The following is a 22531-nucleotide window of genomic DNA, read 5'->3' as shown; positions in this document are numbered from 1 at the left end:
TAAATGGTACAAAGTGTGAAATGTACCACTGTTCAAATTCAGTTATAGTTCTTTATAGAGAAAAACAGATCTTGCAATGAAAGCTATTTATTGAGCAGCAAATCCCTTTTTAAGGAAGTCCAGTTCTAGCATCATCTATAAGATGCAGTTATTTATTCTCATAGTGAAGGCATGAGCTTTTGAAATTTTATGCTGTACATTTAAAAATAGTTTGCTTTTGCTTCACATGGTTGGCACTACTGAAATTACATGTATGTTCATATGTTCATAGTGTTTTTTGATCCCAGACTTACAAAGCAGGACTAGAGCTTTGGTGGCTATTGCTCCTATCCTCTAAGGAGGGAATCTTCACTTTTCACAAGAGACCCCTACTGCTGTTAACCTCTCCCTTGTGAAAATGTTTCCTTAAGGGGAGTTTCAGTTTTGGGTCATTATCTCACTACCTACTCAGGAAGCAGGGTACCGAATTTCAGGGGACATTGGTACCCAGTAGCATCTGCACTTTTTTTTTTTTTGCACCTATTTTTAATAATACAAACATAGTAATTGTGGTAAGGCATGGAAAAGACACTTCTGTCCCTCCCCTAATAGCTGAGCGGACTGTTCACACATTTTGGCAGGGCTAGAATTACCCAGAATGATGAGTTCAGGTGGATACAGATGTATTCAGCTCAGCAATTGGCAGGAATCCAGAAGTACAGGCTTTGCCCCTTGACATTTAATACAGGGCAAAGGATATCTCTAGGTTAGGTACCTGCCAAATGGTGTTGCACAGCTCTATGCCAGTCAATCACAATCTTCAAATCGGTTACTTTGTCCAGGTGGGATGCCATAAGATGACAGATACTCCCTGAATCTTCATTCCTGATTCTAAAACATGATTTTAAAGCTGTTATGTATTATAAAGAATGACAAGCAGCACTTAATATATTTAGTAAACCCAGTTTATTTACATAACATATTTTGCCATGCAGCTTACTCAATTGCACTCGGTGTAATAACAAAAAAGACAAGCACTATCTTTTGAAAATGGATTTATATAGAAAGATAATTGCCTCAAATGAGTTAACTACAACCTTATAAATCACAACAGACAATTTAAAATAGCCATAGATAATTTTAAAATGTAGGCCTGTAGGTAAAGAGCCTTTATAGTTTACACATTGTAAAACTAAAACCAGTTTTTTTTAGTATGGTAGCTGAATAGTGTACTTTTAATCTTATTTTATTTAATAAATCTTTATAAAGACAAAAATAACTTAAATATACATTATTACAAGGCAATTTTTAAATAGTTATTCTTTCATGTTAACAGTGTCTTAAAAAATTTGCCAGTAGTGATATGCACACAGTAAGTGGTCAGTAAATGCTGACATACAGAAGTGTTTATAGTTGACAACAATCCGCATTCATTCCCTACTTTATAATAAAATATATCATAGTAAAGATGAAAATGGGAGAGTATAGCTGTCTTACAAAAGTGTTCACATATTATAATCCTCCCTATGGTTAGACCTGGATGCCTTATAAATTAAAAAAACAAACACAGTATACCCTTTTTATTAAGTCTGGTGGCAAGTATTAAATAATTCATACGCTTATAAAAAAACCAGGAATGTTTTTCAAAAATTAAGAGAAAATGGAACTTAAAGTTCAATGTTTGTATTTTGAGAAGATTTTAGAGTAAAAATGGTACCAGGCCTAAAATAACTAGACTTTTCTACTTTAAAATTAATAACTGCTAAAATAACTAGACTTTTCTACTTTAAAATTAATAACTACTTGGTGTATTTTATTTGGCTAAAATGACAAAATACCTATGTAAAAATCCATGTTAAACCCCTAAGAGATGTTTTAGGGAAAATACATCCTATTATCATTACAGCAAAGTCTTCTATCACTCAGCATATGGATCAAATTTGTGGCCTTAAGAGGCAAAGTAGGCATTTATTTCCAAAGTAGTGTGTTCCATCATCATAAAGGGTACAATACTGCGCCCTTAGCCTACTAGGAAGATGCTCCATGCTGAGATACTAGCATGAAGAATTTATATTCCAAAAATGCTATGCTGAAAAGAAATACAAAATTTTACAGGTGCATAAACTGAGGCACATTAATTACATTTGTAATAGAAGATGTATAAATGGCAATGTGGAAATAAGCTTCATCATCAATTAGCACTTCTGCTATTTAGTAATTCCAATGTGCTGAAGATACACCAGTATTTAAAGCAGTTCATGCCGACCCATTAAGAAATTTGGAGAGTATTTTATATTCCAATGAACAGGTTTTTGTGAATGACTGCTTCAAAAGGGATTTAATTCGTATATATGAAAAGGCCAAAGAACAAGAAGAGCATTGTATGCTAGGGCAGTGAGATCTATTTTTTAGGTATATACAATAAAGAGTAAATTTAATGTTTCAGATGCAAATATTAGATAGTGCGTATCAATACTCTGAGTTGTCAATAAAATGCTAACACGTGCATAAACAGGAAAAGACCAGAGTACAGGTGAATAATCCTGTCATCATTTGGGGTATCTGCATGACTTTGTTCTAAGGCTTAAGGTTCATTTTAGGGTCAACACTGGGCCATCTGGACTCTGTGGCCTTGAAAGTAGCACCCATTTAATTGGGGACAACCATCCATCAACAAATTTAGTACTGTAAATTCAGAGAGGCGAAACTCCCTATTTTGCCACAGGAATTTTGGAACCAAAAATCTGTGATCCACTGGCAAGAGTGCAATTATTACACAGAACTAAGTCACATTCTTTGAAATTAAAAACTTAAATGCTAATGCCTTTATCAGGCCACAGAATTTGTTGCCTTGTCATTTAATCAGTTTTGAATCTGATTTTTATCTGATGGGAAATGACAATGCAAGTTCTTTTCCTCTTCTTAATGGAAAGGAAGGAAAGGAGGAAAGGTTTGAAGTTTTTGTTCTAGCAAACCAAAAAATCCAATGTTCCTAAGGAGACATAGCTAAAGAGAAAATCATTCTTAAGTGCCAGTTTCTCACAAACCATGTATTTAAAGGCTAGTGATTATTCAAAACCACTTTCCTAGCTTGTCGTCTTAAGCACAGGCTATTGTAACCCTAGCCTTGATTAGGCACTTCAACTTGATCAACTACTGTAAATATCTTCTTTAAAGTAATCACTCAGGATGACTCCATTTTTATCATGGAGGTAAGCCCTTCCTAAGGAAATTAGGCTGGTGTTAAGTAAAATAAATACCATCTCTCCACTGGTTTCACATTCATTGTTTTCAGATGTTTCTTACAAATGCCAACTAATTTTCACTTTCTGTACAAGCAGTAAATTAGTAGTTTTAAGGGCCATAAAGCAGTTATTACAGATTCCCAAGTATATTTTTCCATTTTTATAAAGTACTACTCATGATATATTAAATAGGAGGAAAAAAGGAAAAACTAATGTGAATCTTAGAAACAGTGGGGTATACAACTCCCCATTACATATTGCTTAACAACTGAATATACCAGGTGACCATACCTGAATTCACAAATGTGAAACATAGTCAGGGCAAGGCTTGCTATGTCTGTACTGCATGACATACACTGTTGACTGGTGCCACCAATATAACATCACTACTGCAAGGATATGCCATATTTGGTGGCTTGATCCGAGGTAGTTTAGTTGTCCTAGAAGGGAAGGTAGAAAAGAATATTGACTGTGATATTAAAATAAGAATGTATTTTTATCTCTGGCGTTGGAGATATGGCTTAGCAGCAAAAAAGATTTTGACAGTGTCAGAGCACCTGGAGACAGGAGATTAATTCAAACCCAAATATTTTTTTTAAAGGGATAAATTCATATTTGGGTCTAATTTAAGGACATTGGTGAATTTCAGAAATACTATTCCACCTGTGTTTTCAAAATCTAATTTGGTTACTTTCAGGAATTTGACCTTGTGTCTTCCCTGTCTCGCATTGTACCTATCTGGATATACACAACATAATCTGCAAAATGTAATTAGTAACTATGGCTTAATTAAGTTTGGTTAGTTCATATACAACTAACAACTATTTCTCTTGGTGCTTAAGGTTTAAATTCCAAAGAGATTAAATAATTAACATGTGGGAAGCTTCTTGAAAAATAACAAAATAAAATACAGAGCTATAGAAATTTAAATGTAAATCACATTTCCTTATCATGGTGCCTCTACGGTCAGGTAATGTAAACATTCTCTAACCTTCCCTGTCTTTTCTTACCAAGAGAAACAGAAATAGTACAGTATGTAGATTTTAAAGTGTAAGTTCACAGTCCTTTCTATAGGGGATCTGAGCCTTTTCTTGGTATGCCACAGCATACTCTGACAGTCCAGTGAAGCCCACACATGCATTTTCAAAAGCACAAAATACAGAGGATTACAAAGAAAACTGATTGATTATATTGTAATACAAGTATGATAGATCCACCTAAATCTGCCCATGGACATCTTTGGGGATCTTTGGACCCCATCAAATACTCCTGTGATGTTTCTACATTTTAAAAAATGTAACTGAGCTAAAAGTACATTATTAGGTGTAAATCTGTTAATTTCACAGTATTCACCTACCATCTCACCACCACTGCACGTTTTTCCCTATAGCCAGGTCATAAATGGGGACTGGCGAGACAAAGTTTCTAAGCCACTCATTCATGAACCTCTGAGACTATCACCTTCATCTGTGAAGACTGATTATCTCCTATAGTCTCCATACCTCCCCGCCGTGCCTGTACCCCGTCACATGTTCGGCTACACAAGGCACATTTTATGTCAAGCTCATCTAGGAGAAAAGTTAAGTTATAAAACATCTGACCTCTTAGAAGGTATCCTATGCCAGACAACTGGGAACTTCTGATATGAATATTTTAAGGCATAAAAGCACTATGGCCATACTGATGTAGTATAGAAAAATTTCACAGTTCAGTTTCCTCCATGTATTTGTCACGATGAAGTTAATAATAAAAGAACAATTAGTAAAGTGGTATAAAAATGTATTTTGCCAGAACCTTTTCTGTGGAAGATTCTGGCCCTACTTGAAGGATGGGGGATATTCAGTGAAGGGACATATGCTAGTTATGTTCTTGAATCCTAATGTTTACAATCAGGGTCTTTGTATGCCACTCTTTTTTAAAACTCAGTGGTGAAAAACAAGTACACAGAAGAATGCCTGAGGTTCTGTGATCTAGTCATTCTCTAGATCAGGGTTTCTCATCCTTTCTTCTCAACATATATCATAAGTGGCATAATCCTATCTTCAATTCACTATGGAAGAGATTCTTAACCCACGATAAGAGGGACAAGTTTGCAGTGTGAATTTGAGCCACTGCCCTACTTCTAGCTCTCCAAACTAAAAAATCACTGCTCTATGTAATCTGTTATTCTTGACCCAAGTCAAAGCTCACTTGGACTTGCATCACTCTCTTACTAAACCACATCTTTCACTTACAGGACTGAGGTCAAGGGACATCATCATTGTAATAGTTGGTAACATGTATTGAGTGCTTACTACTTGTGAGGAGCCTGGCTATATGGGTCATGTACATTTTCGCATGTAATCCTCATAATAACCCCATCAAACAAAGTATTATCTCCATGCTCGGATGAGGAAATGAGCTGAAAAAGTACGAGTAACTCAGTTTAGCTCATGCAGCTATTAAGTGGGTGATGTGGATTTGAACCCAAGCAGTCTGACTCCAGATCTAAAGCTCCTAAACAAGCAAATTCATGTTTTGGACAACATTATTGAGTTACTAGTTTGTGTAGATCTTGTGGAGGTGAAGACTTTTAACTTATATTATTTTCCCCTTAGCACTGGGTGCCAGGAAGCTGAAAGGCAGATTGGTGGCCTATATATTTTAGAACTTCATGATGGGTATTTGGTGAAGTGATCCTAACCCTGGCTTCTTTTCATTATTGTCTTACTTTCCTCTATCTCTTTTCTTATTTTTTGTTTTATGGATCTCTACATATATAAATTAATTTTTAAGATGAGTTGGTACCTAAAGAAGTCAATGGTAATTGATAGTATTTCACAAAAAAAGCAGTAGTTGGGAGACAGAGGATTCCCAGCTTTGTCACTAGCTCATAATCATGAAGTGGTGGTGACGTCATCTATTGTGCTCAACTCATAGTGAGGAGGAAAGGAAGTTTGTGAAAGCCCTCTGAAAGTTAAAGTGTTAGATAACATTTGACTAAACAGGAGAGCCATTCTATGACCAATAATATTGGAGAAAATCTAACTTTTGATATTCTGAAGCATATACTTCCACCATGTATTTAGAATAAATCACGAGGTCACTATAATAGTGCTGCTTACCTGGAAAATACCGTTCAGGAACTTTGGAAATGTAGAATAGGAAAGCAAGAAGAGCAATCACATACATCACAATTACACGGGGTGCAAAGTCCTGAAAAGCAAAACATTTTTTCATAGATCTTCTTACTGTGACAGAATCACTAATTTATTATGAGTCTAATTCACAGATTACGGAGATTTCATAAATAGGATGTAAGCCTGCTCAATCTCAATTGCTTTTGTGGACAGTCTCCAATTACAGAAACCTTGCTCTCAATACTGTAGCAAACAGGGGCGCCTGGGGCCTCAGGCGGTTAAGTGCCCAACTCTTGGTTTCAGCTCAGGTCATGATCTCAGGGTGGTGAGGCGGAGCCCCTGTCCAGTTCCACGCTAGCACAGTGTCTGCTTGGCATTATCTTCCTTTCCTTCTTCCCTGCAGGAAATAGCCCATAGGAGTGGAACTGAGTGCCCTAAAGGTTGGGGTACTAAAGAAGCTAGAACTTTAAAATGGCTGAGGGTCCTAAGGACACCCAACTCCAACTGTAACCTTGATGAATGGGTGGAATGCAAATGGGGAATGGAGTTACCAGATGAATAAGTAAAAAAACTAAAGACCAGGGGTTTGTGGCTAGAAAAGACACAAGAGGTTTGGCCCAACAATGAAATCTGTTCTACCAACACAGACAAATGGTCCTACTAAATGCTACTATATGAAGCAGTCCATCTCTCAGCTCTGTTGGAAAGCTTTTCCTTGCCCTAAGAAAATTAGCCAGCCCAAATTTATACATTTTGTTCCTAATTCTGGTTGTAAATCTAATTCACCAAGAAGCTATTTAAGAAATAAAGACATTACTTCTCTCTACAAATATTTGAGAACTATCATGACCCTCGTAAATTCTACATTTTTATACTAAGGAACATGGATTTCTCATTGTAGAACAAAACCACACCCTATTTCCCAGGATTAGCCCTTCTGGAACTTTTCATCTTTCTCTTTCCCCATCTTTTTAAAATTACAGATTAGAGAATTTCTTTGGAAGTCTCCTTTTGCTTCTTCACTGGAATGATCTGTGATCACATTAGATTTCCATTTTGCAGAACCACTATCTTCCCCAACTATATCTCTATTGTAAGATTTCTGAACACAGGAAAGCTCCCATATTTCTCTGATTTTCTCAAAAATCTACGGCCTGAAGGCAGGTCTGGTTCTCTTTGTCATTATAAGCTCAAAAGGAATGTGTTTACTTCATCTCAAATTTTGGTCCCTTCTATCTCAATAACCAGTTATTCATTTATGGTTAGAATTAAATCTGGAGTTGCATCTCATCACTGTATTTTCTTTAACTTATTTCTAGGGAGTTAAAATTGGTAGAGAAATGATGTTTTCACAGGTATCAGGATCAATGAGGTTCCTCATCACTACTGTCTCACTTTCTCCCAATTTCCTGATCTTACGAAGAAAGCATCTGAAGTTGACAAAGTGGCCAAGTGATACCACTCAATTTGCTATATCACGGAATTTCCTTTTTTTCAAGTTTTATACCCAAATGCTTGCTAGCATGTTGTTGCTGACTTCACGCAAGTACACTGTAAGCCTACTATTAGTTTTTCCGTCTTCTAAAAAAAATATGATCTTTTGAGTAAAACCTGCACTTAATCCCCATCTTCCAGATAAAAGTCCCACTACAACAAGTATATATTATTTCTGCTAGATTTCCTGGCATACTTAACTGATGTTAAAAAAAAATCTTAAGTTTACTCTCTCGTGCATTCTTAAAGCATTTTTTTATGGATCTCTGAGATCTTGAGTTTTTTCTAATTCCTTTCTCAAGAATACTGAGGAGTTCTCACTGAGCTACCTCCTAAATGCATTCCAACTTGCCCCCATAATACCTAACTCTTACAGCTTTTCTTTTATTCCCAGTATATTGTCCTTAGTGGGTGGGACATGCTCCCATGGCTCCAGCTACCAAGACAGTCATGATTTTTCAAATCTTGATCAGTAGTCTCAAAATGTGACCTAAATCCCAACTCCATCTACACCTTTATATCCTATAGGTACCTCAAACCCAATAGATCCAAGGCAAAATCTATCCCAGCTCCTTTTCCACCACAAAGATCAATCAACTGATCAATTCCTCTCAGTTCCACATTTATTTTATAACTGGCATTATCCCTGCCATAGCTCACAAAGCTGGACATTTGGAAGTTCTCCTCCACTGTTAAGAACTTGGGTATTTACACACTCAGGGTAGAAGAAGGAGAATTAAGAACATATCATTTCACAGAAAGACATCTCAGAAAAAAATAGCTGTTTCACTTTTTCCTGCAAGGCGTGCTTATTTATATAGATGTGAAAATCATGGCATCAATATGCAATTATAAATATTTTCTCAAGTGACAGAGACCAACCTTCCTGGTCTGATTACAGTACTTTACCCAAAATGAGTAAAACTGAAAGAACAAAAAAGAAAAAGAGAAAAATATTGACTATATTCAACCTACCTGTACAATAGGAGCACCGATTCCTCCATTGAGCCAAACCCAGTGAAGAGTGGGGATCACTCCATATCCTGACACAGAACAGAAGATGATAGAACGGAGCCTCTGCCACTGCTGTGTGAGGTAATTGGGATGGATCTGTGCAAAGAACACCGCTAGGATCATAGCAAGCACTGTGATCAAGTACACTTGGCGCCAATACTAGAAGGAAACCAAATTTTAATTGTCATTAAAAATAAGAGAAGGAAAAAAATAATTCTGGCTTTTACATTGTACATTCCACTTATTTACGTGATTTTATCATTTCTAGACATGATTAACTTCCTTCCTGAAAACACGGCATGCTCCATACAACTGTTAGGTTTCTCAGGATGACACACCAAATTCCGAGGTGAGCTGCTAGAAACCACATCTACTCATACAGAAGCATTTTTTGAGTACCTATTATATACCAGGGGCAATTGAAGTCCTGTAGAAACAAAACTGACTATGACACGGACTCTCCCAGTGGGTGAGCTCCTTGACTACGGGAGGGGCAGACATGAACAAATTATCATGTAAGTACTGTTAACTGAGCTGTGAACACAATGTTTTAGAGTGACAGTGGAGGGGGCACTTGCTACCTGGAGCAGCTAATGAATGCTTCACCGGGGACATGGTATCTAAGCAGATGATTTCTGAGTAATATACATGATTGTGTGAGAAGAGGGAGTTCTCAAGGAAAAAAAACAACACATACAGTGGGGAAGATTTTGAGAAGGCAGGCTGAAGGGCAGGCGTACTTTCAGGCTGAGGATTTGGAACTTTAACATGTTGGCACTGGGGGAATAGCAGGGTTCTTTAAGAATGAGATGACAGGCCTGCTTTTCAAACTGACTTATTAGAAAACTCTGACATCAGTGTGGAAAAGAAAGTGATGATAGGAAGCCAGCAAGAAGACATCAGAATAACTGATCCAAAGAGACAATGGAGGTTTGGACTCTTGTTGAACAAAGAAGACATAGATGTGAGCAGATTCAGGAGACTTTTTAAAAATAAATTAAAATCTTAATGGTTGACTGGATGTGTGAAAAGGCAGTGGAAGATAGCTAGACTTGTCAGTATGAAAGGCCATTCAACTGGCTTCTAATGGAGCAAATGAGCAAAGATAATACAGGTGTGGTGTTTGTGTGGGTGGGGAGAGAATGGGAAAGCATGAAATGTGCATTTTAAAATATATTTAGTTTGAAGGGCTCACAGAGTATTTAGGTATCTAAATGAGCAGTTGAAGCTTAAAAGTTAGCACCACATAGAGCTGAATTCTTAAAACCGGGCTCCAAGAACTTTTGCGGGGTTATTAGCTTCCTGAGATCACAGGTCAAATTGTTTGGTTATTCTGTGCCCAAATGCACATTGCCCTGGATAGAGGGTCCAGAGCTTTCAATCTCATTCTCAAAGCAGACTGTATTCCTCAAAAGATAAAGAGCAACTGCAGCAATTGAATATTTGGAAATGATTAGGTACAAGAGGAAAGAAAACAATTTTTCCTTTAAATGATCATTAGCTCCAGGGGTTCTTTTCTCTTGGAAGCCTAGATTTTCTGAAAAGAGATTTGTAAGAAGTGTCTCATGACTCTCTTGAATTATCAGGTATGTTTAAGAAAAGGTAAACAGCAAACAGATTAGGTTTCAGAGAAAGAATAAGTATAACAATTCAAATATGACAAGACTGCACTCACAAGCTCCTAATTAACAGTTTATTCCAAATTTTTTAAAAGATATAAATGGTTTCATGCAAAATGAGTAAGTGAAGGCTGAGCATATATGAACAGTTTATTACTAAAATCAAATCAATTTACAAGGTTAACTGCATATATAATTAAATGCTTATGTTTCAAAGTAATTAGGCCTAAAAAAGCAAATGGCTCACGTGTAAGTGGTTACAATCAATAATTCTTTTCCTTCAAATTTATTTTTTCTCTTTGCTAGTTTTACACTTTACTAGCAGTTATCTCTGTTATTGTGTAGAGACAAAGATCCTACTTTAGAATTCCCAAGGCAGAGGAATCCTGCGCTATAGCCAATCTTCCCACTAAGTGAAGGCTGAGGAGTATGGCTTGGAGCACCTGCTACATGAGGAGGGCTTGTGGAGAGGACAGGCTCTAGTCTTCTGTGAGTAGGATTCAAAGTACGCAGTAGGTATACTGCCCCAGCTCTGTCCTGGCTCTGAAAGGGGGGCGGGGAACTAAAGGACAAAAGAAAAAGAAAAGAGTAAGGTAGGAGAGCAGGAGAAGGAGAGAGTAGGGATGATGAGGACTTTCTGAATGGGAAGGTGTGAGATGTACTAAGCTCAGTGGAAGATTCAGTTTGCCTCCTCGGCTGGGACATGAGGTGAGGAGACAGAGGGTTATATTCCATAGGTCAGCAGGCTAATATTTTTAGGTCAGGTGCTATATAACCTGATAGCAGTGTTTCAAATGCTTTGCACAAGGCAACAACTGACTTTTGTGACATCAGAGTAGAAAGTAGAGCTGATCTAGAGCTCAGGATAGGTACATATTCGTTAAAGTCACTCACCACCCAGCTGGTCTGTCTCTCTCTATGCCTACCTAAAAGTAAAAGACTAAATAAAGGAAAACATATTTCTTATGAAGAATTGGGTCAACACACTCACAGACAAACCCTTTATTTTTTTTCACTGAGAGGAGGAGGAAAGGATCGGGGAAAATGGAAAGCAGTAGCGAGCTTCATAATTTCATTAAGCATTAACGTTATTTAACTTCAGCTCTATATGCATAAAAATAAAAGATATGTAATGTGCATCTGAGGAATCATGTAGCTATGTGGATTTAGTGGAAACATTATTAACTCAGTGTTTACATTAGTTTTAAGTTCAAAGGAACCATGGCAAGAGAACCCAAGACCTATGTGAAAGGTAGAATGTAAAATGTTTTAAGTTACTTACATTATTACAGTAAAATGCATAAAACACCCCAGAGACATAGCAGCCCAGTATTCCAATAGAAATTCCTGCATAATCTAAAGCCATCCATCTTCGACAGGTTTTTTCTGATCGATGGCAAGAAAAAAGATGATAGCCCACAGAGCAAAGCATACAGACCTATGGAAAATAGAACAAATCTTAGCATAGTGAAACAAAAAGAAATAAAAGCAACTCATGTATGACGTTCAGGGACGTGGTTAGGTCAAGCCCAGGCTTTCTGGCCAAACAGACCTGAACCTAGATTCTAGCTTTGTGGCATAAAGCAAGCCATGTCATTTCGCCAGTTCTTAGTTTCCTTACGGGTAAAATGGGGATAAAAGTAATAAAGAAAGACATTAAAAACAGTAAATATTTTATAATATAAAAATTTTAAAAGAGTAGCATAGCAGTGGGAAAATTATACAATGCAATCTTTAAAAAAATATTGAGGCTTATTTTAATCCATGAAAGAGTTTCCTTTTAAAAAAGTACCCACTAGAAGTAATCCATGTTTTTAAAAAGTTAATCAAAGAACATAGAATTATGTGATGTAAAAACATAAGCTCCCCCCTCTTAATCTATTCCCCAGCAGTAGCCCCTGATAACACTTGTTAGGTGTCCTTCTAGATATCCTCAATGAATGTATCAAACACCTATGATATACAAGTCCACACATATACAAACAGATGATACAGACTTTTTAATCACATGGAATCACTTAATATATTCTGTTCTGCAATTTTGCTCTTTTCACTTAAGACTTTCCACATCTGTGAGATTTCATCGTACAGAGTTTACTTTTGGGTTGTGAGTCAAACACAGCTTTGTTGTAACCAAGAAAAAATAATTATGACTTAGGTTGACTTCACATGCTGCCAAACTGAGAGCAAAGCTAATCTGATTCAAGCAGCTGCTCTTAAGATTGATAAGGTTTCCATGGCCACACTCCTTCCAGCCATTAAGTACCTGCTGTGTGTCATGAACTAGGGAATACAGGATGAGAACACTACTGTCTGAAAGATTTTCCCAAAACAAGTGGACAAACAAGTGGTAACGTAAGAAATCACAGTGAGAAAATAGAGGAGGGAGGGGACTGGGTTTGTGGGTGTATGTGTACATTTGGTGAAGTGGTGGGGAAAAGACCTTCACAGAAGGGCTGCCACCTGAGCTGGATCTTAAAAGGTTGTTCTGGAATTTACCAAGAATATAAATAAAGGTAGCCACATGTTTATTTTAGGGTCCACAGGAAAAGAAGCATTTGAGAAACACAGAACCATTAGTGAATGTCATGTGGCCTTCTTCATACAATTATGACAAGCCCTACACCTCACAGAATTTTAAAGTCAATATGGGGGGGGGGTGTGATAGTACTGAAGATTTTAAGTGCAGTCTTACAGAAAGGCTAGGATGGGAGGTTACAGGAGTAGCCCTGAAGGGCAATAATGAGAGCCTCACGGAAGCCACTGACAGTGGGGGTGCAGCAAATGGCAGGAATAAATATGAAGCACAGAGAAATGATATGAAGTAGGTCAAACTGATAAATATATATTTTTACAGATTTTATTTATTTATTCATGAGAGACACACACACAGAGAGAGAGAGAGAGGCAGAGACACAGGCAGAGGGAGAAGCAGGCTCCATGCAGGGAGCCCAACGTGGGACTCGATCCCGGGTCTCCAGGATCACGCCCTGGGCCAAAGGCAGGCGCTAAACCTCTGAGCCACCCGGGCTGCCCCAAATTGATAAGTATCTTGCAAGCAACTGCTAAGGCAGAAAAATGGTCACCTAGCTATTCAATAGTCTGATCATTAAACAAACCTAATCAGGCCCCATAGCCTTATATCAATATTCAAAACAATGAATGTACTTAGCTACAATGTCATTTCTTCATCCATAGTCCCATATTTTCATCAGTCTGTGGCTTTGGCTACTAAGCAACAAGTCAGAGTTCACTAACCCAATTCAATATTTGTTATTTGTTTTCTCAAATCACCCTTGAGACTAAACACAGTAAATCCAGAACACCAAGGTATGTATTCTCATTGACAAGGAAAGATTTCATTGTCACAATGCTAAGTGACACAAAACAGCAAGCAGAGATGATCATAGCTCAGAAGTAGGTAGGCAAGGTAGGTGGGAGGCAGCTGTGTATAACAAATGTCAAATGTGGTTACCTCTAGAAAGCGGTAATTCAAATAGCTTTTACTTTCTTCCATACACTATTTTGTTTGTTTGAATTCCCACATGAGGATATTTTATAGTAATAGTAAGAAACAATGATATAAATACCCTAAAAACTATAGAACACTTATGAAAGATATCGAGGAAGACGCAAAAAGATGGAAAACATTCCATGCTCATGGATTGGAAGAGTAAATATCATGAAAATGTCTATGCTACTCAGGGCAATCTACACGTTCAATGCAATCCCTATCAAAATACCATAGACTTTCTTCACAGAGCTGGAACAAATAATCCTAAGATTTGTATGGAATCAGAAAAGACCCTGAATAGCCAAGGAATGTTGAAAAAGAAAACCAAAGCTGGTGGCATCACAATGCCGGATTTCAAGCTGTACTACAAAGCTGTGATCATCAAAACAGTGTGGTACTGGCACAAACACAGATCAGTGGAACAGAACAGAGAACCCAGAAATGGACCCTCAACTCTATGGTCAACTAATATTCAACAAAGCAGGAAATAATATCCACTGGAAAAAGGACAGTCTCTTCAATAAATGGTGCTGAAAAGTGGACAGTCGTGCAGAAGAATGAGACTAGAACATTCTCTTACACCACAAAGATAAACTCAAAATGAATGAAAGATCTAAATGTGAGACAAGAATCCATCAAAATCCTAGAGGAGAACACAGGCAACACCCTTTTTGAACTCGGCCACAGTAACTTCTTGCAAGACACATCTATGAAGGCAAGGGAAACAAAAGCAAAAATGAACTCTTGGGACTTTATCAGGATAAAAAGCTTCTGTACAGCAAAAGAAACAGCCAACAAAACTAGAAGACAACCTACAGAATGGGAGAAGATATTTGCAAATGACATATCAGATAAAGGGCTTGTATCCAAGATCTATAAAGAACTTATCAAACTTACACCCAATAAGCAAACAATCCAATCATGAAATGGGCAGAACATGAACAGACATTTCACCAAAGAAGGCATAGACATGGCCAACAAGCACATGAGAAAATGCTCCGTATCACTTGCCATCAGGGAAATACAAATCAAAACCACAATGAGATACCACCTCACACCAGTGAGAATGGGGAAAATTAACAAGGCAGGAAACAACAAATGTTGGAGAGGATGCGGAGAAAGGGGAACCTCTTACACTGTCGGTGGGAATGTGAACTGCTGCAGCCACTCTGGAAAACTGTGCGGAGGTTTCTCAAGAAGTTAAAAATAGACCTGCCCTACGACCCAGCAATTGTACTGCTGGGGATTTACCCCAAAGATACAGATGCAGTGAAAAACCGAGACACCTGCACCCCAATGTTCATAGCAGCAATGTCCACAACAGCCAAACTGTGGAAAGAGCCTCGGTGTCCAGCGAAAGATGAAGGGATAAGGAAGACGGGGTCTATGTATATCACCATTTGCTTCAACGTGGATGGAACTGGAGAGTATTATGTGGAGTGAAGTAAGTCAATTGGAGAAAGACAATTACCATACAGCTTCACTCATGCGGAATATAAGAAATAGTGAAAGGGACTATACAGGAAAGGAGGGGAACTGAGGGGGAAAAATTAGAGAGGGAAACAAACCATGAGAGACTCCTAACTCTGGGAAGCAAAGAGTTGCAGAAGGGGAAGTGGATAGGGGAGGGGGGAACTGGGTGACCGGCACTAAGTAGGGCACATGATGAGATGAACATACCCTATGTTGGGAAATTGAATTTAAATAAAATATTTTTAAAATTAAAAGAACAATAAAGGTAATTTCATTGTGAAAAGGAAAATAAAGAGAAAAATTACACTTTTCAAAAGGAAAGTAAAATGTATACTGTTAATAGAGAACAATGAGTTTTTAAAAAGTAAACCTATACTTCGTACGTTCTGTTTTAAAAAAAAGTGTGTTATTATTAGAATTCCTTAAAAAACTGGCTGAAAAATTATCTGGCAAATTGAGTTTGGTTTCAGTTTTCTGGAAAGATTCCTTCTGTGGACTATCTCACTCCACCAGGGTAGACAGGTAATTAGACTGTGACATCCTATATCTAATCTCCTTGGCATGATAACCAAATATTTCAGGATCTACCTCCTGCCTCTCTCCAGCCTCATCTTTCTCCATTCTCCTAATGAGCCAACCACAAAGGCCAATCCCTACAAGTCTAGAAAGTGCTGAACTGTCTCTTGCTTCTGGACCTTTACACAAACTATTTTTATCTGCTTAAAAGCCCTGCCTCACTCTCCCTTCTGCCCTCCTACCTAGGTGACTTGATCTTTATGACAGGCTGATTTTGTTCAGCGCTGTATTCATAATGCCTAGCTTAATACCTGGATGTAGATAGGAGGCATTTAAAAAAACATTTGTGAAACTTAATGCACATGAACTGAATCTAGGAAAAGGCATTCCTGGATTGTACTCTTCCCTAAGACAGAAAGACCTCTGGGAAAGTGCAAATCCCCTCAAATTACATTCTACTATTCAGAATCGGCTTGGTGGGAAAGTAGTGATCAAAAAAAACTGCAGAAGTGAAAGAGAAAAAAAAAAAACATGTTGTGTCTTTTAAAACCTAAATATAATTTTTTTTTTTTTTTTTGAGAGAAGGAGAAAGGAGAAAGAGGTGGGGAGAGAAAGAGAGAATCTTAAGCAGGCTCCATGCCCAGTGCAGATGGCCAACGTAGGGCTCAGTCCCAAGATCATGACCTGAGCAGAAATCGAGTCGGACATTAACTGACTGAGCCATCCAGGCACCCCTAAATGTGAATCAGTCTTAACTTGTGGTTTACCATGCTGCCTGCTAAGAATTTGAGAAAATTGAGTCAACAAGTTACAAATTTAATTTTTTTAAAATATTTTATTTATTTATACATGAGAGACACACAGAGAGAGGCAGAGACACAGGCAGAGAAGCAGGCTCCCTGCAGGGAACCCGATGTGGGACTCGACCCGGAACTACGGGATCACGTCCTGAGCCAAAGGCAGATGTTCAACTGCTGAGCCAAGGCATCCTCAAATTTAATTTCATAAAAATAAAAATAACAGAGATGGCAGTTTTTGGTAGGGAAGATATATTGTCTTTAGCTGTTGTTAGTATCTTGCTGCCTTTAGCATCTTTTATGGTACGTAACAAAGATCACTGCACTAAGTAGCTAGGAGAACAGGATTTTACTGTCCTGCTGAACAACCCTGAGCAAGTTACTGCAACGTTTTGGGTTTTTCTTCATTGGCAATTGTAATTATTTCAGTTTTTCAGTTCTGCAATGCATTGTTTTCTTAAGCCAATATGAATATAATATGCTTTCCCTGAATTAACATCAGTTGTGGCTGGATGATGAAGGAATAAAGTGCAGGCCTTGGGGTAGAGGAAAACATGTGGAATTTTCAAAGTAGATCCTACCCATAAAATTAACAGTAGAGTATAAACCAGTTTTGCTTATTAATGGTTACTAAGAGCATCTTAGTCTATAAGATACAGCTAAAACTTCAGCTATAAAGAAATTGATTCATTTCCATTTTAAAACCAGAGGTGGATTCTAAGAGATGTTTAGGCTGCAATCAGGACAAAAAGAGTGTACTTTAAAAATACTTAAAGAAAAAATAATTTTCAAATAATAACACAAAAATACAACAATATTCTTTCCTTCAGTGAAATTTAAGATATTATTCCAGAAACTAGAATTATGAAAAAAAGGGGAAGGGAGATGTTCCCAATATGTCTTTAGTCATTTTTTTTTTGAAGATTTTATTTATTTATTCATGAGAGACACAGAGAGAAGCAGAGACATAGGCAATGGGAAAAGCAGGCTCCCTGTAGGGAGTCTGACGTGGGACTCGATCCCAGGACCCCAGGATCACAACCTGAGCCAAAGGCAGACACTCAACCGCTGAGCCACCCAGGTGCCCCTGTTTCTAGTCACTTAACTCTGAAGTTTTAGCTTAGGAGTTGAATGATGAAGGTTTGAAATTAAATGATACATCATGAAAACAACATCTGTGCAGCTGACTTATAGATGCACCTTTCAAATGGTAGCCAGAGGTTAACTGCAGGGAGTGCTGGCCTATATTTGAAGGAAGGGGTATGACAGCTTTCAATTTTTATGTTTTTCTGTACTCTCTGCATTCTTTTTAAATTTTAAAAATGTCAGCAGGATTTCAGTCCACATTTGTCTTCTTCTTTAGAATTACTTGATTTTAAAATATTATATATAACTTTTAAAGGAATTTTAAGATCTTTGAAAAAAATGAAAGTGCTAGGGAACTAACAAATAGAAGAAGTAGAAAAGAGAAATTGAAAGTATTTGAAACCAGGCAAATGTAAAAAGACCAAAAGAAATTAACAGTAAAGCAACAGAAAAGATCACTACCAGCAAAACAAGACATTAAAATTAGGACAGTACGGATACATATGCAGAAATCATAGACATATAAATAGGGAGCAGATGGGGAATCTTCTCAAATAAGTTTTAAGCATTAACTAGTGTTTTATCTCAGCCAAAAAATAGAGTACAGAGGCTCCTATCCTTATATTAATCTTAAAGCAAAATGTCTAAAAAGTGAAGGATAAATGCAAAGACATTTCTCAATCTTTAAAATCAGTTGGGTTTAATGTATATTCTGACAGTAAAGTCTAAATCTACTCTCATAAAAACATTTTTGGTGCTTATATTATGAAAATGAATATGCTAACCTATATGCTATTTTGGGGCTCTTTAAAGCAAGTGGTGGGTGTGAAGTACGATCACCTGCCCAAGCTTGTCTGACTAAAGTTCTCTTAACCAGTAATAGTGTTTGTGAAATGACTTACCTGGAAGCAGAAAAGACAAATAGAACAAATTACAAAATCTTCTCTGGACGCACTTGCCGAAGGTAACACTGACGTCATGTCATATATTCCCAGTGTAAAGAAGAGGAAGAAACCCAGCAAATGACTCCAGATGTTTACGGTCTCATTAGATAAAATAAACAAACTGGAAAACAAACAGACATGCATCTCAGATTCACACTGGGGTTGCTCACCATGAGCATTTAAAAGGTTAGGGACAGTTTGGGGATCAGTTCTCTAACATCTGCTACTTTAAGCCCTTAGCCCCATGTCTGCCTTTATAAACACGAAAGCTCACATAGTGTAATTGATCTTTAGGGTCTTCCTGGTCTCCACAAATCCTGAAACCTTAGGCCTTTTTTGGTGCTCACCTCTATTACCATATTTACAATTTCCTTCCTTCATCTGAGTTATTTATGTATAAATTCCATCTCATCCTCCAGCCTATCAACTCCCTGATGACTGGCACCATCCATCTTTATGACACCACTGTCCCGAGCAGAGTGCCTTGCTCAGATCAGATGCTAAACGTCCACAGAAATGAATGTGCAGATTAAAAGTGGATGTTAGCTACCATACGTTCATGTTCAAAACCTGGTATCTGAAAGCCTGCTAAGTATAAGGTGAGGCACAAACCTAAAATACCTTGTTAGTACTCATTAAATGCAAGTGCAACAGACTCGAGAGAAGCAGAATAAATACAAACTGTAAGATAGGCAGGCTGGAACAGCTTTGCTGTAGTTGTTTGCAACCAAACTAGTTCCTAGTAGCATGAGTTTTTCCTTTTTAGGAACAACACGTTACTTTTAGTATCAGTCCTATTTGCTCAGTATATGTGTAACTGGTTTAAGTTAGAGTAGTCCTAATAGCACAGGTTGGTGTAGAGTATACCACATCAACCAGGAGTCAAGAGGCTCACTTTTCTCCACTCTCACCCTCAGCAACAAATTAGCTCTGTGATCATAAGCAAGTCACTTAACCTCTCTGGCTTCAGTTTCTTCAACTATAAAACAAGGGAGGTGGATTAGATGCTACTACAAGTCCCTTCTTGCTCTTTCATTTTGTGAAATGTTTCCCTAGCTGTGGATAGAACCCATCTGATTATTTACTGAAAGTGACATCATGCCTAATATTTAAAATTCTCTTGCATTTCTCTTGCAAAATCTAATCTTTTTGTTTAAATTAAGGTCTTTGACATTCACTGGTTCAGATTCCTCATTAGTAAGCATAAATGTGTAATTGTAACCTAAATTTGTAGGAATCACCATGGTCTCATTTTCCTATTGTTACACATCCTAAACATAACAGGGTCTCACATTATCATATGATCATCAAGAATAAAGTGAATCTTGTTATCATGAATTCCAGGTCTTACCCTGTACAAGCATCAAGTATAATGACTACTTACACTGGGGCAAGGGTGAGGATGCGGGAATGTGAAGGAACACATCTAAGTACAGGACTAGTTTGATGATCAATACTCTGCTCTACCTATTGCCTGAGAACTTTTCACTTTGTGAAACCTGGTATAACCTGATTAACTGAGAAGCACAACCTTGGCATGCTCCTTCCAACTGAGTGTTGGCAGAAGAGTTGTGACATATAAAACCTCTCCTTACATCCAAAAGCTGTCCTGGTCACTCCTGACAGCTAAAAGAAGAGAGGGCAAAAGCTGAACTTGGGAAAGACCAAGCTGGTGGGAAGAGCACTTGGAAGAATATTCCCTGTAAAGAACCTACTCTTACTCTGTGAGAAGTCAGGCTTCTCTGTTCAGCTTCAAAATCAATAATCACAATGGTAACAAGTCACCATTTACTCAGTACCTGTTAGGTGCCATGCCCTCGTGTAGCATTTTATACACAAAATCTCATTTAATCCTTAATATTTTTTGAAGCAGGAATTGTGATTACCCTTGTTTTTACAAAAGGTAAAATAAGATTCAGAGAGGTCAACTTTTGTTCAGGGTCCCGAAATAGTTAAGTGGCAGGTCTGGATAACCAAGTCTTTTTGACTCAACGGCTCAAGATCAAAGCACTATATGTATTTCACTTCTCAATCCATGAAATTTGGACACTAACATCAAAAGGCAGAGGACTGCTGCTTTGTGGGTAATAATAAACCTACAGTAATTTACTACTTGCTCTCTCTTTATGGAACTTCACATCCATAGCCAGGTCCCAGCTCTGATTTCTTATGTAATAACTTATGCAAAGGCGACACTGGGGAGGCAAATAGTACTTAGCATTCAAACTGTGAAGGCCTGTGGGCCATTCGGTCAAGTATGGATGGGCAGTAACGCCACCTTGTGACTGTGGTCCAAAACACTTTTAAAGCAGGGCAGAAAGAACCAGGGATAGACCATGCTGAAAAGCACCCCAAAGAATCAGATGTGTGACTGCTTCTGGAGCAACTCAGCAGCCTACATTCCAGCACTGGGGTCTGTCACTACAGCATCCTAGAACTCACCAATATCTGTACCTTAATGCTCTTAAGGTAGGGCTCTATATTTAAGCATCTACAGTGAGTTTTAACACAAAGCTATTCTAAAAGTCAAAACACTGATTTTTGGTTTGGTTTCTAAAAATCCAGGCTTTCAAGGGTCTTAAAGGTTTAGATAATGAAGAAATTCCTTTCGCAGAAACGCTTCTACGGTGCTCTAGTGGAAGGTAGTGCCCGTTACAGGCTCTCTTGCTATAGTCCTTTTCCTACACAGCGTCTTTCACAACGGCTATTACGCAATAGAGTAATTAATCAGCTCTGTGATGTGCGTCACACAGACCAAACCTTAGTCGTTTTGTGAGAACAGGCACAAGGGCCATATCTGCTGTTTTCTGCATGACCTGTGACAGTGCCTGGCACCTAGGAGGGGCTCCATAGTATCTGCCGAATGAATGAGTCAGGGGTTGGTTTCTCTCTCTCCGGTGCATCTATACACACGTACGCGCATATACACGTACGTATGCGCACATGGCAATGTGGATTTGTTTCCTATTAACATGACTTCCTATTATATGTCATGTTAAACATTTATCTGGCCCAAAGCATCTAGATTTCCACAGGGCTGATCTGAAAACAAACAAAGCTTAGGTATACACCGGGGCAAGTATCGCTTGGCCGTTGTCAGTGGAGTCGATTCCAATGAGCCCCAAAGGAGAGAAAGGATGTACCAGTCCCCTGTAAGCTGCAAAGCTCCATAGGAGAGGTCGCTACGGTGGAGGTAAGAATCACTGTTAACTGTCACTATTATTCCGTGCATCAAGCACCCAGGCGGGGGGAAAAGAAGGTAACGAGAGGGGAGAGATGGCCAAAAGGAATGAGAAGGATGGGGGCAGTTCTGAAGCGGCCAGCGCGGGGAAAGCAGAGGGTGTAGGAGGGGAGGAGGGCTGCCGGCTCGCCCCCCACGGCGCGCCCCGCGGGGGCGGCCAGACTCTACCTTTTGATACACAGCCTGGAGGGCAGGTAGGCCCGGTAGCCGTCGGTGATGTACGGGTTGTCCTTGAGGGACACGGGGATCTGCTCGTAGGTGTAGAGGCGGATGCCGCGGGGCACCAGGACGGGCCAGTACTGGTAGCTCCCCAGCTCGATGTAATGCGCGCTCTTCAGCAGCTTCTGATGCATCGTTCCGCGCCGCCGCCGCTCCCCCCGCCGGGGAGCTCGCCCGGGCCCCGCCTCCCCGGGGAGGGGGCTCCGCCGCCGCCCCGGAGCCCGCGAACGCCGCGCGAGGTCCTGCGGTCCAGCCGCCGCCCCGGCCCGGC

The 22531-nt window shown here is 38.7% G+C and overlaps 1 protein-coding gene across 3 annotated transcripts in view; it reads right to left on the bottom strand.

Moving 5' to 3' along the window:
* PAQR3 (progestin and adipoQ receptor family member 3) overlaps positions 1-22531 on the bottom strand; it is a 27480-nt gene extending 4949 nt beyond the window's left edge. The window contains exons 1-7 of one of the 3 annotated variants that reach the window (XR_008662812.1): positions 22210-22531; positions 18759-18921; positions 11753-11908; positions 8813-9010; positions 6329-6419; positions 3516-3664; positions 755-870 (exon numbers count right to left, since the gene is read on the bottom strand). Coding sequence is in view for 1 of the 3 variants with exons in the window: in XM_055313002.1 (XP_055168977.1) it covers positions 3522-3664; positions 6329-6419; positions 8813-9010; positions 11753-11908; positions 18759-18921; positions 22210-22394 (936 nt within the window). In the remaining 2 variants the exon portion in view is untranslated. The remainder of the gene's footprint in view (positions 1-754; positions 871-3515; positions 3665-6328; positions 6420-8812; positions 9011-11752; positions 11909-18758; positions 18922-22209) is intronic. The other 2 variants (XR_008662813.1, XM_055313002.1) reach the window with 2 other exon arrangements.

The sequence above is a fragment of the Nyctereutes procyonoides genome, unplaced genomic scaffold (assembly GCF_905146905.1).
Source record: "Nyctereutes procyonoides isolate TBG_1078 unplaced genomic scaffold, NYPRO_anot_genome, whole genome shotgun sequence".
Taxonomy (NCBI): Eukaryota; Metazoa; Chordata; class Mammalia; order Carnivora; family Canidae; genus Nyctereutes; species Nyctereutes procyonoides.
This window is presented reverse-complemented; position numbering and strand designations above follow the sequence as displayed.